General features: G+C 46.0%; 2 protein-coding genes across 3 annotated transcripts in view; one reads left to right on the forward strand and one right to left on the reverse strand.

Annotated features, from left to right (window-relative positions):
- Nucleotides 1-14,503, forward strand: part of tg (thyroglobulin) — a 28,889-nt gene that overhangs the window by 795 nt on the left and 13,591 nt on the right. The window contains exons 5-32 of the mRNA XM_088326628.1: nucleotides 57-219; nucleotides 309-415; nucleotides 480-623; nucleotides 1,349-1,534; nucleotides 1,611-2,092; nucleotides 2,268-2,655; nucleotides 2,749-2,787; nucleotides 2,850-3,080; nucleotides 3,178-3,282; nucleotides 3,416-3,493; nucleotides 3,739-3,845; nucleotides 5,609-5,720; nucleotides 5,788-5,949; nucleotides 6,015-6,209; nucleotides 6,287-6,414; nucleotides 6,660-6,810; nucleotides 6,871-7,026; nucleotides 7,094-7,240; nucleotides 7,306-7,470; nucleotides 9,812-9,916; nucleotides 9,996-10,099; nucleotides 10,835-10,940; nucleotides 11,005-11,184; nucleotides 11,292-11,462; nucleotides 12,532-12,618; nucleotides 12,683-12,733; nucleotides 12,794-12,931; nucleotides 14,253-14,423. Coding sequence (XP_088182754.1) covers nucleotides 57-219; nucleotides 309-415; nucleotides 480-623; nucleotides 1,349-1,534; nucleotides 1,611-2,092; nucleotides 2,268-2,655; nucleotides 2,749-2,787; nucleotides 2,850-3,080; nucleotides 3,178-3,282; nucleotides 3,416-3,493; nucleotides 3,739-3,845; nucleotides 5,609-5,720; nucleotides 5,788-5,949; nucleotides 6,015-6,209; nucleotides 6,287-6,414; nucleotides 6,660-6,810; nucleotides 6,871-7,026; nucleotides 7,094-7,240; nucleotides 7,306-7,470; nucleotides 9,812-9,916; nucleotides 9,996-10,099; nucleotides 10,835-10,940; nucleotides 11,005-11,184; nucleotides 11,292-11,462; nucleotides 12,532-12,618; nucleotides 12,683-12,733; nucleotides 12,794-12,931; nucleotides 14,253-14,423 — 4,359 coding nt within the window. The remainder of the gene's footprint in view (nucleotides 1-56; nucleotides 220-308; nucleotides 416-479; nucleotides 624-1,348; nucleotides 1,535-1,610; nucleotides 2,093-2,267; nucleotides 2,656-2,748; nucleotides 2,788-2,849; nucleotides 3,081-3,177; nucleotides 3,283-3,415; nucleotides 3,494-3,738; nucleotides 3,846-5,608; nucleotides 5,721-5,787; nucleotides 5,950-6,014; nucleotides 6,210-6,286; nucleotides 6,415-6,659; nucleotides 6,811-6,870; nucleotides 7,027-7,093; nucleotides 7,241-7,305; nucleotides 7,471-9,811; nucleotides 9,917-9,995; nucleotides 10,100-10,834; nucleotides 10,941-11,004; nucleotides 11,185-11,291; nucleotides 11,463-12,531; nucleotides 12,619-12,682; nucleotides 12,734-12,793; nucleotides 12,932-14,252; nucleotides 14,424-14,503) is intronic.
- LOC148371984 (uncharacterized) lies at nucleotides 8,263-14,484 on the reverse strand. Of its 2 annotated transcripts, XM_088326629.1 has the most exons (6): nucleotides 14,468-14,484; nucleotides 14,233-14,383; nucleotides 10,977-11,428; nucleotides 9,096-9,141; nucleotides 8,905-9,000; nucleotides 8,263-8,766 (listed from the first exon to the last, which is right to left on the reverse strand). In XM_088326629.1, exons 3-6 carry the CDS (start codon nucleotides 11,039-11,041, stop codon nucleotides 8,641-8,643), a joined length of 333 nt encoding a protein of 110 aa, XP_088182755.1. In that variant the 5' UTR covers nucleotides 11,042-11,428; nucleotides 14,233-14,383; nucleotides 14,468-14,484; the 3' UTR covers nucleotides 8,263-8,640. The 2 variants fall into 2 exon arrangements, with proteins under 2 accessions (XP_088182755.1, XP_088182756.1); XM_088326630.1 differs by lacking the exons at nucleotides 14,233-14,383; nucleotides 14,468-14,484 and adding an exon at nucleotides 12,664-12,888.

The raw sequence follows: 14,503 nt of genomic DNA on the forward strand, positions 1-14,503 counted from the left end.
ATTCCTACAGAAACTCCTGTCACCATAGTGACATTGCGGCGTTTATCCCTGGCAAGGCCCCGGCAGCTGCACTGCACTGTCTCGCCGTCTCCTACACAGCACCTCGTCCAGATCTTCGCCACCGCAGTGCTCCAAAGACGGTGACTTCCTTCCCATACAGTGTCGGCTGGTCAACATGACGAACAGACGAGAACTAGACCTGCTGCACGCCTTCAACATGTAACACACACTCTTAATGTCAAGCCATTGTAGACTATGGTAACCGCACACTGCTAGATTTTCTCTTGTATCCTTGTCCTTGGCACCAGAGCACCGGAAGCCTTTTCCACCTTTCGATCCTTCCGTGAGGTCTTTCCGCTAGTCTCAGCCTACTGCTTCTGCTCTGACAGCAAGGGTCGCGAGATAGCGGACACGGGTAATTTTTCCAATCCAAAGAGTGTAATATAACACCGATGATGACCGCTGATGTTTTTTCTCAGGCACAGAGCTGCTGTCATCCGACGTGTACGACTCGGCCTTCTCCAGCATGGGTGCCGCTCGTTCCTTTGCCGAGTCGACGGTCTTCAAGGTCTTTAGCAGGAGGATGCTAGGAGTTCACCTGGCCATTAGTGGGCAATTCCGATGTAAGGGTCTCAGTCAAAGCCAGCGTTGTCCAAAGATCGATAGAGCAGGACCCATTGATATCAGATTTGCCCATAAAGTATTCTTAGATCTTAGACCATGCGAAATGTTTAAAGGAAAGTCTTAAACCAGCCGCACCTTGCAGAGAGTTGCAACTAGCGGTAGAGTGGTCTCTTACACGAAATGTGGATATGCGAACTTTCTCACTGTAATTTAGATGGTGATTGCCATCACCGTTTTCACAGTAGCACAACTTGTGAACTCTGTTCTGCCAAAATGCAATATTTAAAGTCTTTGGCAGGAGGATACTGGGAGTTTGCCTGGCTGTCAGCTAGCAATTCCGAAGTATGTTGGACGTAGCTAACGAAAAACTCAGTTGAAGCTAGTGTTGTCCAAATATTAAATGAGTGGGACCTGACGTTTATGTCAAGTATTCCCAGAACCAAGGACAGTTTTGTCCAGCTTCAGCGACTTGATTTATTTCTGGTTCTTGGAACGGGCCATGTCCTGCTTATGGTTGTAGTCAGTAGTGTAGTGGTCCCTCACAAAATGTAGCTATGCAAGTTTCCCTACTGTAATTTTTCTCCCAGTACCACGACTTGTAAACCTGTTTCAGCCAAGACCTTATTGTAAACGCCAATCCTTGGTCTGGGATTTATTCCTTTTAGAATATTCCATTTGGTTTCGAGGGAAGCACGTTTTTCCAGAAATGCTCTGTCCCTGGCAGGTCCTTCGGCGTGTGAGGTAGAAAGAAGGGCGGCCATAGCCTCGTCCAGCATTTTTGTGCCAACATGCCGGGAGGACGGCGCCTTCGCCTCCAAGCAGTGCCTGCAGGGAGGGGAATGCTGGTGTGTGGACCCCACGGGAGCCCAAATTCCTGGAACACAGAAGCAGGGAGAACTCTTGGCATGTGGTGAGAATTCCAAAATCTATTTCGTCAAAACAATATGAATCCAAGTCGGATTTGGGAGCTGTGCTTGTCTTTCAAGGACCCAAGGATTGCGCTTCGCTTCGTCGCGCCGCCTTGTCAAGCTTGTTCTTCGGCCCCCTGGAATCTCATATTCCTGCCCGCTCATTGGTTGACACCTCCGCCTCCTGTCAGACCCTCTTGCAAGGTCTTGAAGCGCTCCTCCCAGTGGAAGAGGATCCCTGGGCTTTCTTGTCCGTCATGGTGGACGTCATGGACGGGTTGTTCCCCACGGTGGGCGATGCTTCCGAAGCACTATCCCGCTCGACTAACTCCCGCCTGCAGGAGTTTCTGTTTGGCGGCAAGTTCCTAAAGAACGCAGCTAGCTTCAACCTCAGCAATGCAGTGGGAAAGCAAGGCATCGTCCGCGTGGATGAAGACGCTGGCCCCCCAATGCATCAGAAGCTGGTCCTTGCCATCAGCCGTGCCCTGGAGGACCAGGCCTTCCTGGCTGCCGTCCATCTCACCTTGAAAGGCTTTTCGGGATCCGCCTCTCTCCGTCAGGTGTGCGAATGAGAAATGCAATTGCAACAAATCCTGTTGAGAATACAAATGCTTATATAATGTTTCCATTCCAATCATTAGGTTGTATATTGTACGATGACAAATACACCCCGCTAAGGCAAAATTTTATCAGTACCTCTGCTTCCATGTGAGTGTAACCACTGCCCTTTTCCAGGTGCTGACAACCGTTTCCCAGTCCTGTAGAGCTAATTCCAGGGGACCCCACGCGACGTCTACATTTGTTCCCAGCTGCGAGCGCGACGGGTCCTTCCTGGATGTCCAGTGCCAGGGTGGTGAGTGTTGGTGCGTGACCCGACAAGGCCTGGAACTGGCAGGGACGCGGACTACTGGCAACCAGCCTCGATGTCCGTCACGTTGTGAAAGCGCCAGAGCTTCCGCCCTACGCACCAGAGACAAGATGGCAGCGGGCACTGACATCCACGTCCCGGCATGCTCGCCAGACGGACGCTTTCTGCCACTGCAGTGCGGACGTTCCGGATGCTTCTGTGTCGACCAACGCGGTGATCCGACCATGGCGCCTTCGCCGAACGGCCGCTTGACCTGTTAAGTCAACCGACGCCTCTCTTTCTTCCTGTTTTGCTATGTGAGTCCAACCTCTTCCTGCTCTCCTCACTCTCTTCCTTTCTGTCTCACAGGCGAAGACAGGAACAGTCTGAACACTGCCCCCTCCCTCGGTGAGAAAAGCATCACATACGCTTTTGAACGGGCGTTAAGTTTCTGTTCGTCTCGGGCACAGGCTCGTGCTCTCGCGTATTACAGGAAGTGGAGACCTTCAGACAGGAAGTGCTCAGGGCAGCCACTGCGTCTAACTCCTCCCACATCCAGGCGGGGTATGCGTTTTTATTGGGTGAGGGTCTACGTCTGACTCCGGAGGAGCTGCAGGTTGCCGGAGTTCAAGAGGCTTCACTCCTTCCCAATTTGCTACGAACCCGCTCCAGAGCTGCGCTACGATTGGCCGCCTATTCAAGTGAGTTCTGCCATCGGACAGCTTGACGGTTGGATTGGCGGCATGAACCGATTATATTGATTGCACGGTGGGCACTCACTGAGCTCTCTTTTAGCAGTTCTGCAGATGTTGCAGCCTACCCGACGTGTCCTTTACCAACCGTTTAGCCCGCAGTGTGATGGGCATGGCAAGTGGCACCCCACCCAGTGTTACCACAGTACAGGTATTATTCTCTGTGGCAGCTTGCCTCGGCTCAGAAGCCTTGGACAGGTGGCTGTTTTGAGACACTGTTGTCTCCCATCACCTCCTGCTTGTGAGGGAAGACTGAAAAATCAAGGTAATGTTTGTGTGTTAAGGCCAATGCTGGTGTGTCGATGAGGATGGCGAGTACGTTCCAGAAACTCTAAGCAGTCGTTCACTGCCTCTCATTCAGTGTAAGTTCACAGATTTGATCCCTCACACGTTAAAGGGGGGGACAAATATGATCGTCACTGGATTGCTGATGAAGACCTGTCCACATGGAGTCACATAATTGAAGACTAAATCATTCTAGCGCTGGCACGCGTTACTCTATGAAATTCATAGCTACAGTTGGACTGAAAACAAAGAAGCGCTACCTGAGGTGCTGTGCTGCAACAACACAAACATGTGTATTAAACAGTAAGCATGTGTGCTGCAGGTCTCACACGCTGCCAGAGAGCACAGAACCACTGGGTGCTCTCTGATTGGACCAAAGCCTCCGACCTCACGGCAACAGCCTCAGAGTTCCGCCCACAGTGTGACGAAGTAAGTGTGTGCACAGAAATGCAACGTCCCTTACCTCTGGCTTCCTTGCCCTTTCACCGCTTCGTCATCTGCTCCCTTTCCCCATCTCACCTGATTGATAAATCCCCACAGATCCTGAGGGGCAGGCATGGCTGAGAGAGGGTGTGGGTGGGGTGGCCTTAACTGTTTGGGGTTATTCTCTCCCCTCTGGTGCGGGCAACCTGGGCTGCTAGTGCTGTGTACACCTACTGTACTTGTCAGCTGTTTATTGGGGTGTAGATGGCGAAATCACTCTCCTCCTGATAAAATATAAAAATTAATAGACTGGCAGGGATTGTGTTGCCCTTTTCTCTGCACAGTAAATGAAATGCAGAAGAACACAATCCCACAGAAGTACTTTTTGTGCAGCCTTTAGGACAGCAGTTTGTCAGTGCTTGAGACAGAGGGCACCATCAGACAGTGCATCCAGCCTGTCAACAGGAATTCTCGCTCCTCTGGGATGCCTGTATGTGCCGCTGGTGCAAGGGGGGCTTTACCTCCTGGACTGGCAGGAGCCGACTCGCTTTGGAGCCACTTGCCCTCCTCCCATAGGGCAGGGGTAGGGAACCTTTTTGACCAAAATAGCCCAAAAAGCAAAAATATTTGGATTTTTTTTTGAGAGAGAGATCCACACCATATATTTTAAGACAAAATTCAACAAAATCGCCAAACCCGCTCAGACAACAGCTAATTCTTTAGCACATTTGATTTCACTGTATGAAGTTTGATGATTTGATAAAATCTGTTAAATAAGAGTAAAGCCAGAGCATATGTCCCATATCAATAGAAACATCCATCAATCCATCCATTATCTGCACCGCTTATCCTCAATAGGGTCGCAGGGGTGCTGGAGCCCCTCCCAGCTATCTTCGGGCAGTGGGCAGGGGACACCCTGAACTGGTTGCCAGCCAGTTGCTGGGCACAAAGGGACAGACAATTCGCTTGCTCATTCACACCCCCGGACAATTTGGACCAGCCAATTAACCTAACATGCATGTTTTGGAATGTGGGAGGAAACCGGAATGCCCGGAGGAAACCCACGCAAGGACGGGCAGAACATGCAAACTCCACACAGGAGGTTCGATCTCATGAGCTCAGAACTGTGCTGCACACGCGCTAACCACTGCGGCGCCGTGCTGCCCCAATGTAAACATACCACTTAAAATTTGTCCCCCTTCTCGCAATTACTTAAGAGTGTTGAGGCTATTTTTGTCATTTTTGTCCTAAATAATGGTTACAAAACAAGTTGCGAGCAAAGTAAATATGTCACAAAATACTGCAAACAAGAAGGATGCTGTATTTACTGTCAGTGCAGACAGCGCTGGGTAAGGGGGAGAAGAAATGTGCGCGCCCGCTGTGTGTATAGCTCCGCCCATTACTACCGCTCACCGAATCAAAAACCTCTGGGTGCTTTGGTAGTGATTTGGATTTTTTTACAGTTTGTTCTGTGGGTTTTCATGATACATTGTCTCAACAATGGACATATATTGTTTAATAAACTTCCATGCGGCTGCATCGGCTCGCTACAACGGGTCAGGTGCAATCGACATTTCGTTCTGTGTACATTGTTACACAGAATGACAATACAAGGAAATTATTATTATTATTATTATTATATAAAGGATTCTTTAACAATTTACCGTACATCTATAATGGAGTCAACGAGGTGTGGCTGGCAGGAGTGGTGGTGCACTTCCCTCTGCCGAGGAAAAAGACACTACAAAAGTCCTTTTTTTGGCCTTTAGGATGGCAGTTTCTTGGTGCTCCGGACAGACGGTGCCGCTGGACAGTGCGTCCACCCTGTTAGCGGGAAGACACTGCAGGACGCCACCCCGGGCCCTGATGGAGAGTTGACATGTTCGTACACGCATGACCTCTAAGCATGTAGGTTCTATATCCAAGAGTATTTTGGTGTTGCCTTCAGGTCCCAGCAGGTGCCAGCTTCAGGGTTCACAGTGCCGCCCTGACGGTTCCTTCCACCCACTTCAGTGCGACCTCACTTCCTGTTGGTGCGTGTCCCAGCGCGGGCAGGAATTGGCGGGAAGCAGGCTAGCAAAACTCACAGGACATTTGCCGGCTTGTGAGGGTAAGTGGAGTTGGTCATGGCATTCTGGTCATGTGCTAGCGTTGCATTTTTTTGTGGACGCCTAGGTCCTGCAGCCTGTCCCCCTGCTGATGTGGCCCATGGCAGCCTAGTGTGCCGCCCTGCTCAAGATGGCCACCAGATATGCAAGGTGGCTTGTCATATTGGTTACCACAACACGCTTCCAGAGCGCAGCTTCACTTGTGACGTCAGGGCTAGGCGCTGGAACCACGACTTCCGACCTCTGCCGGGAGCCTGCCAGAGTATGATTTTAGACAAAGTTTGCGGTTGTGTTGTAGTATTTCATGTATTTAATTTTTCTGATTTTGCACGGGCGCAGTGGCTTTGCCACCTCAACGAGTTTCATTGTCTCGGACATGGTCGATGGATGCACCGTGCCTTAACCCGCAAGTGATGCGCTCGCAGCTGTTACAAGACATGACCAGCAGGGGGCTGTGCTCAGCTCAGGTCTGGCTGGACCGCCGCACACCTAATTACATACCCAATCATAAGAAAATCATATTTATTACACCATAATAACAGAAAGTATTATTACCCTCAACCTATTATTTTGAATTGTGGTATGTTATTTTGTAAACTTTCTTGCGCAATCAGGATTTGACTTTTTAATTTCATTGTTCGTTTGACATGTGACAATAACAATAAGTTCCATTCTGATCACCACATGGTTATGCGTTTATGTGCGCCTGTAGCTTCCAGTGTCGGGGCTTAGCGTGTCTTTGTGTGACGCCGCCGAGTGGAGAGTTCAATGCCACAGCGATGATTCCTGGAACGTGACACTCGTCTGGACCGTTGCCATGTCCGACATTCCGACATCTGAACTTCCGACACTCCACGACATTGGTGAGTTGAGACTGAGTCCCTTACTGCCTTGTGAAGTCACGCCCCTTTTCCTGATGTTAGCGGCGTTCTTGAACGTCTCGCGACATCTGGAGTTTGTTCAGCCTTTGCTGGCTCAGGGAATCAACGCCACCTTGCCTCTACTTGCGGTTTCTGAGACCATGCCCCTTTCTGGCTGTTTCCGTGGTTACCATCTCACCGAGGATAATCAAGGCTGCGGTGAGTCCACCAATAAAGAGACACATCGCCGCCATTTTTTATGTGACCTTTACATCTTTCTGCGCAGTGGTTTGCCCGGCTGGCAGCTATTGGGCAGATAGGGCGTGCCTTCTTTGTCCCAAAGGAACCTATCAGGACACGGAAGGGAGGGACTTCTGCAAACGTTGCCCCAATGGCACATCCTCCTTTCCTGGAACTTTTGCTCTCAGTCAATGTGAGCTGTGAATCATCCACCATTCGGGCATCTTATTGGGTGACTGTAAACGTGTGTGTGCATAGGTGTGACCGACTGTCAGAGGCGGGGCCTCCGCTGCTCTAAAATAGGACACTTCCTGCCGGCTCAATCCAACTTCCTGTCTGGTAAGTGGAGCTGCTTTACGGCTGATGGGGTGGAGCTTCCTTGGACCAGCAGCGACATGCCACTCAATGACGACGAATGCTCAGGTGACGACCAATCAGAGAGATGGATGATGACACTCTTGTCCAAAAAGTGGTTCAAAAGGAGAATAGGACACGCCTTTTGTTTATTGACAGAGACATCACAATCGGGGCAAAACAGAATTAGAATTAGAATTGAAATCTGACTTAGAATAGTCTTTATTGTCATTGATATCCACGTCGTGAAACATTGTATCCAACAAGATTAGACATGGCACTCCGGGGTAAAAGATGTAATATAAACACTCTCATTTTATCATTAAGCGTATTTTTGTAGCCTATCTTACACGTAAAAATCTTGGATAACAAGGGATCTTTTCTAAGCATGACACGTTTGTTCACAAACAGTGGGAAAAAATGATTTTCATGTTTGGTATTGAATGCGTTACCTGGTTTCTTTAAACAGTTGAGTGAATGCAGTTTTGAACCTGAACCAGCTCACCACGCTATACTGGTTCAAGTGGGGGCTTTGAAAAGTATGTTTTTGCCTTTAATTGTTGTACTGGTTTTAAATGAATTTAAAAACAACTAAATGCATTGGCAATAAGGTTAGACTACATCAGATTAAGCTACTTGACTGGGCGTACTAAAGCTTAGAGTACATCCTTTAATGCCTTCTAGTGACCAGAGGGAGCATTTGTTTTGAAATAATTTTTTAATGGAAAATCATAACTTTTGATAGAAATTACCTTGAAACTCGCTTCTTTTTAACATACTCAGAAATTTATGCCGGGCTAGATAAAATCATTGAACGGGCCGTTTTCGGCCCGCGGGCCGTATGTTTGACATGATGCTCTCGCACATGAGACTTCAGTTCAGAACAAACAGATACAGTGCCATGCAAAAGGATTGGCCCTTATGAACTTTGTTTCACTTTGCCATATTTCAGGCTTCAAACACTGAGGTAAAAGACTGAACATATTTTATAAGAATAGGCAACATATGAAACACAATCATGAAGTTGAACCAAATTATTTCAACGTATTACATTATACTAACAAAGAAAAAAAACTGAAAAATAAGTGTTCCAAAAATATTAGCCCCATGTTTTTTCAGTTTAGTCAACTGACTCCAGAATTTCCCTGATGACTTCTGAATGATCCAATGTCAACCTAAATGACTAACAATGACAAACCAAGTGCATCCGTGTGTCATAAATTCTCAGTTTGAATGAACCTACTTTCTCATGGGCTCAGACGTCTGTAAAAGTTGAAACTGGACAACAGACAGCATCCCGACTGTTAAACATGGTGGCGGCAGCATCAGGCTCTGGGATTGGAGTTGATGGAAGGATGGACGGACCTGAATTAGAGGAAAGATCTGGCCTAAAAATCCAACCCGACCCACCCGGCCCGTGGGTATAAAAGCCTGAACCAGTTCATGCCCGACCAATTCACTTGATTTTAGAGACAGTGCCCGAAGTAAGCCCAAAGAGCGTACTTTGATGCCATGCGTACTTCTGCGCCAAAATGCACGCCTCGTCAGAAGTATGTGCGGCGTTGAAGTGCGGTGAACAGCGTGCATGGTTTGCTTATCCTCCACAAAGAAAAAAAAACAAAAATCAGCGAGAGAGAGAAGCCCAACCCAGCTGACATTGGTTGACATTTCATGGACCGGGCCCAAGATCTTACCTCTAACCCGAATATAGGGTGATTCTTGCAGGAAATTAGTTGGAGTCTGCAAGATACAAGAGAACTGAACACAGGTTAACCTTCCAACAGGACATCAACCCTAAACATAAAGCAAAATCTACAATGGGATGGATTGAAAGTATCAATATAAAGGTGTTGGAATGGCCAAGCCAAAGTCCAGACCTCAGTCCTATAGTGTATTTGTAGAAAGGTCTGAAAAATGCTGCGCACATACGATTAACACCAAACTATAAGGAACTTGAGCTGTTTTGTAGGGAAGAATGGGCAAATATATTTGTTTCAAGATGTGTATAACTTATCGAGATATACATAAAGAGACTTGTTGCTGTGATTACAGGAAACAGAGGTTAGACAAAAAGTCACCTTCTTTTCAATGTTTCATTTGTTTGCACAATTTAAAATGTGGAATAAATGTGGTTAGGATGTCCCCTGCCCACTGCCCGAGGATGGCTGGGATGGGCTCCAGCGCACCTGCGACCCTACTGAGGATAAGCGGTGCAAATAATGAATGAATTAATGTTACATGTTGTTGATTTAAAAAAATAATAATTAAAGGTTTTTATCATAAGTTTGTAAATATGTCAAAACGTTTCTGGGGGGCAGTACTTTTGGAAGGCACTGTACGTAGGATTTCATGTATGTGTTGAAGCAATACAATTTTTCACAACAATTTATTTGCGATTGGTTTCTCGCAGTACTCAGAGGGTTTCAGGCTGTCCCCAGTTCGGACCTCCTCTCTGGAGCCGAAGATGTCGAAGTCCTTCGGAGCTTTGCCGCCGACTTCAAAGGATGTGCTAACGGTAACGCACAAGCAGGCAAGAAATTATGTGTTGTTTTTTTTTTGTTGTGTATCAAAAAGTGTGTTTTGTGTGTCGGTAGCATGTGCAGTGGACGCCTCCTGCCACCATGTGGCACTGTCTCGCGGCGAGTGCCAAATGTACAGCACGCATGAACTCAACACTCACTGCAACATGTCAGCACAGGTATGCTTTCAATATTAAATACAAAATATAAACCTGTGTAATATATGAGTTCCCAACGACAAAGTCCACGGGCTTAGACAGCCGTACAAATGAACTTTTTCACGTCCATTTCTTACACTTTAAAAAAAATCAGCGGGCCAACTTGTAGTAAAGATAGGTAAGACATTGTGCCCCGATTAAGACATTTATTTGCAGATTGTGTCTGCAGATTGGTGTCTTCGCCATCACTTTGTCATGTATGCAAAGGATGGGAGAGCTTAAGATCTGTCGCGAGACTATAGCATGTAGCGGATTGTATTCCGGTCCAATAACTGTCAGCCCACTAATTATTTGTGTTCCCCTTCTTAGTTAGTAATTAGTGTCAGTGTGTATAATGATGTTTGTCATGTAGTAGTAGCAATACTTGGTCTTTCCTCTATCACTTTGTCGTGTTTGCAAGGGATGGAAGAGCTTAAGATCAGTCGCATGGCTCAACATGTAGCGGCTTGCAGTTCGGTCAAATAACTGCCAGCCCAATAATTATTCTGTACCCCTTCTTAGTTATTTACTTATGTCATCATGTATAATAATTTTTGTTACGTAATAGTAGCAATACTTGGTCTCTTTTTTCTATCACTTTGTCATTTTTGCAAGGGATGGAAGAGCTTAAAATCAGTCGCATGGCCCAGCATGTAGCAGCTTCTCGTACAGAATTTACGGTACAGAAAAAAACACTAATGATGTGCACATATGTAGGTGAAAGGCTTTCTGGGTAACAGTGAGGCCGAGCGATTCGATTGGCTGAAGTGCTTTGTCCGGGTTAGAGGGGCGGCCTCAGATGTGCTGGTCCTCAGAAAGTTCGGTTAGTAACCACAGTGCCTGCCAGATAAGCTCATACCTGTGAGAGACGCTCAGATGCTTTTCAGGGGAAGAGTCAACTCTCAGTTTCGCAAGGTCCGCCATGTTGAAGGCGGAGTCTGGCGTGTTCCGGACAACGGTCTTCTCTGATGCCTCATTAGCTGACGCGCGTCGATTTTGCGAGCTGAGCTGTCGCCGTGACGACTGTTGCCGCGGTTTTGTCCTCAACCGCAACAAGCTGGAAGGCGGTACGTTGTCGACTATTGCTGCATAAGAAGGACATCACTTCCCAGAATGCTTTGCTGTGGTGTCTCACACATTCATTTTACTGATTTGTTATGCCCCGCCTCTTCAGGTTCCGTGCTCTGTGGTTGGCTGGGCGCTCCGTCTGTCCTGATGTGCGGGCAAAGGGACTGGGACGTGATTGGACAAGAGACGGCCAAACGCATTTGTGGGGCGGGCCTGACTTACAACAAGGAGCAGCGCAGCTTCCTGTTTGATTTTGGAGGACAAAAATTGACCATCAGTAAGTAGGGAGGACTAATCCTGTAATATGTATAAAGAAATAAATGTGTGAATACATAGCTACAAAACATAGAAAAAAATGAACACATCAATCTATCACGTATTACCTAAATATGTGACATAAATGCAATTTATTGATTTAATTATGTATTTCGCCTTTTATGTTGTCATGTATTCTGTTGTGTATCTTGTCATCTATTTTGTCTTTTTTTGTCATGTGCTTTGTTGAGTTTTTGTTTTCTATTTTGTTTTTTTGGACGAGTTTTGTTGTGTCTATTGTTGTATTGTTTGTCATCTATTTCTTGTTTTATATCGTGTTTATTATTGCGTATTTTTAAGTGTCTATTTCATCCTCTGTTTTGTATATTTTGTCATGTGTTTTGTCGTGTATTTTGCCGTCTTTTGTGTCGTGTTTCATCATTTATTTTGTCATCCATTTTTTTTGTAGTTTGTCATGTTTGTCTGTTTTGTTGTCCATTTTGTTGTCTTTTTTTGTATTCTTAGCGTGAAATTTGTCACGTATTTTTTGTGAATGTAGTTTGTCGTACATTTTGTCATCTATTTTGTGTCGTATATTGTGCATTGCACTTTGTCGTGTATTGTAATTTATTTTGTAGAGTAATTGGCCTTACATATTTTGTCATGTCTTTGTTGTGTTTTCTGCTGTGTATTTTTTTGTGTATTCTGTCACAACAAAATGTCTTACAAGTGGAAAGGCAGCCTAGTTGCTTGAACATATCCCCTATTGGTTGATCAGTGATTAATAATCGGTGCACTGGTCGATCATGAGTCATGAGTGAAGATCAGACAGTTCGACCCGCCCCCTTACTTGAAGAATGATTTGTTGTGACAAAATACAAAACAAATGAAAAAATAAATGCGTAAAATATTTTATACATTTACTTCATGTCATTTAGGTGTTGCATGATTTATCTATGTGTTTAGTTATTTCTATGGCATATATTTGTAGCTACCTATTTATCCATACATTTATTTCTACATATTGCAGAAACATTTGGACAAAGTGACAATTTCATATTCATAATACTCTACTTTTTTTCTGCTACCAGCTGAGTCGGCGCTTCCTGCCTCTGACGGGGACAAGAAGGACTACCAGGCGTCCATCGTGGACTTCCAAGCCGTCTACCTGAGCACCAGTAGAGAGCCCCGTCGTCCTTTTTGGCAACCTGACTTAAACTCACCTGATTTATCTTTTCCCAGACCGAGCTGACCCCATTTCCTGTGCGGCTAGTGCGACTCCGCCCCTTAATGGTGCGCCCCGTCGTTGTGCGCTTATGTCTTTTCGTTCGATTTACAAGTGTGTGTTCACAGCTTCCGTGCACGACAAGTTCACAAGATTGTCAGACGACGATGTCATTGTGGATCCTCAGACATCCGTCCCCATGTTGTCCTTCCTGCTGGACAAAAAGGCCTACACTTCTCAGGATGCCTTGTTGTGGTGTCTCACACGTAGGTGCACTCATATATCCAAATAAATTAACCTACTGTACGGCTTATGATTAGAATTTATCTGTCATGGACGCCTTGGTGACCAGTCTGCCCCGCCCTCTGGGCAACAGCTGAAGCAGTTCAACTAATTGTGTCTGCTATTTAAGGCTGGATTCTGGGCTTTGCGAGGGCTGGCTCATTATACATATCTACACAATCCCAGGTCTGTTATGCCTTGTCCTGTTTTAGGTTTAAACATTTTCCGTCTGTTAAGCCCTGTCCTGTTGAGTTCGTGCCGGAGGAACTCTGAACCGTTCTGTTCTGATTGTAAGAATGTTTTTGTTTGTCTTGTCCCTGACTTTTGGACAACTTTTATTTTGTCAAATAAAACTTATGGATCGTCACGCAATTGAGTTCTCCCTTCCTGCCTCCTGCCTCCGTTCTGGTCCGATCACCCCCACTCCACACCACCACGCCTCGGGACATTATCATGATTCGTTAAAAACAAAAACTGCAGTTTTTTTTTTCATGACAATATACAAACTGTAGCATGGAATGGTATTTTTTTTAAATTTTCTCGACTTACCTTTACTTATAACTGAAGTCCATGCAAATGCGGGGAAGCAGGCACTGAGGCACTGAGGCAAGGGTGCTCAAAATAAGGAAGGTATTCAATAATAAAACCAGGGACAAAATAACAAACAAATAAGGAGTCACAATGAACTGTCCAAACAAAATCCAGCATAACAATAGGCCAACCTAGAACGAAAACTTAATTGGAAATGTAAGGAACAAAGTAACAAACCAAATTAAGTGGGTGCAAAACAAATAACAAAATTTACAAAGAGGAAAAACAAAAACAAATCTGATGTGGCAATGACAGTGGAAATAAAAATGAAGAGGCGGGGGGGGGGGGGGGGGGGTGATTGGACCTGTAATTCAGTTCTATCTCAGTTGACGCCCTCTGGTGGAAGGTGGTGGACTAGATCTTAACACATGCTCTGGTCCTTTTGAATAGAAGTATCCATAACTTGCTCGTAAAAGTCCTGCTTGTTTTAGGCATGCAATTGTCCTACTGCCCCTCAACCCTGGAGACAGTGAGACATGCCATTTTCGGTGGCCGCTTGCTTTTACTATCTGAACGGTTAATGTGAAAATTCAGCCATTGTGAAAGAGAAAATCCAAAAATTGTGACGTTTAATCAGAAATAACCCCAGGAATGAATAAATATAAGCATTTAATGTACTTTTAATTTCATATTTCTATGATGACAGGTGAGGCACTACCTTTTCCTGCCTCCCCTGACGGCACACATAACTCACCATTTATTCTTTTGGTTCAGGTTGCCATGGCGAACCCGACTGCTCGCTGGCCCAATTGGATGAAGACGGAGAGTTTTTGGGCTGCTTCTTGGTGGCCGACACTCGCGTTTGCGGCGCTTACGACACGCCGCTTCGACGGCCCTGCCGCCCCCTGCTGGACCGGAACACTAAACACATTTTCAGCAAGAAAGGTCCGAATCCATTGTCGTCACCTCCACTCATTGTCCATTGTCACCTCCACTTGTCTCACAGAACTTTTTTTGTTTTTCAA

This window comes from Urocampus carinirostris, chromosome 2 (genome assembly GCF_059441175.1).
Source record: "Urocampus carinirostris isolate Australia breed hairy pipefish chromosome 2, RoL_Ucar_1.0, whole genome shotgun sequence".
NCBI classification, from domain to species: Eukaryota; Metazoa; Chordata; class Actinopteri; order Syngnathiformes; family Syngnathidae; genus Urocampus; species Urocampus carinirostris.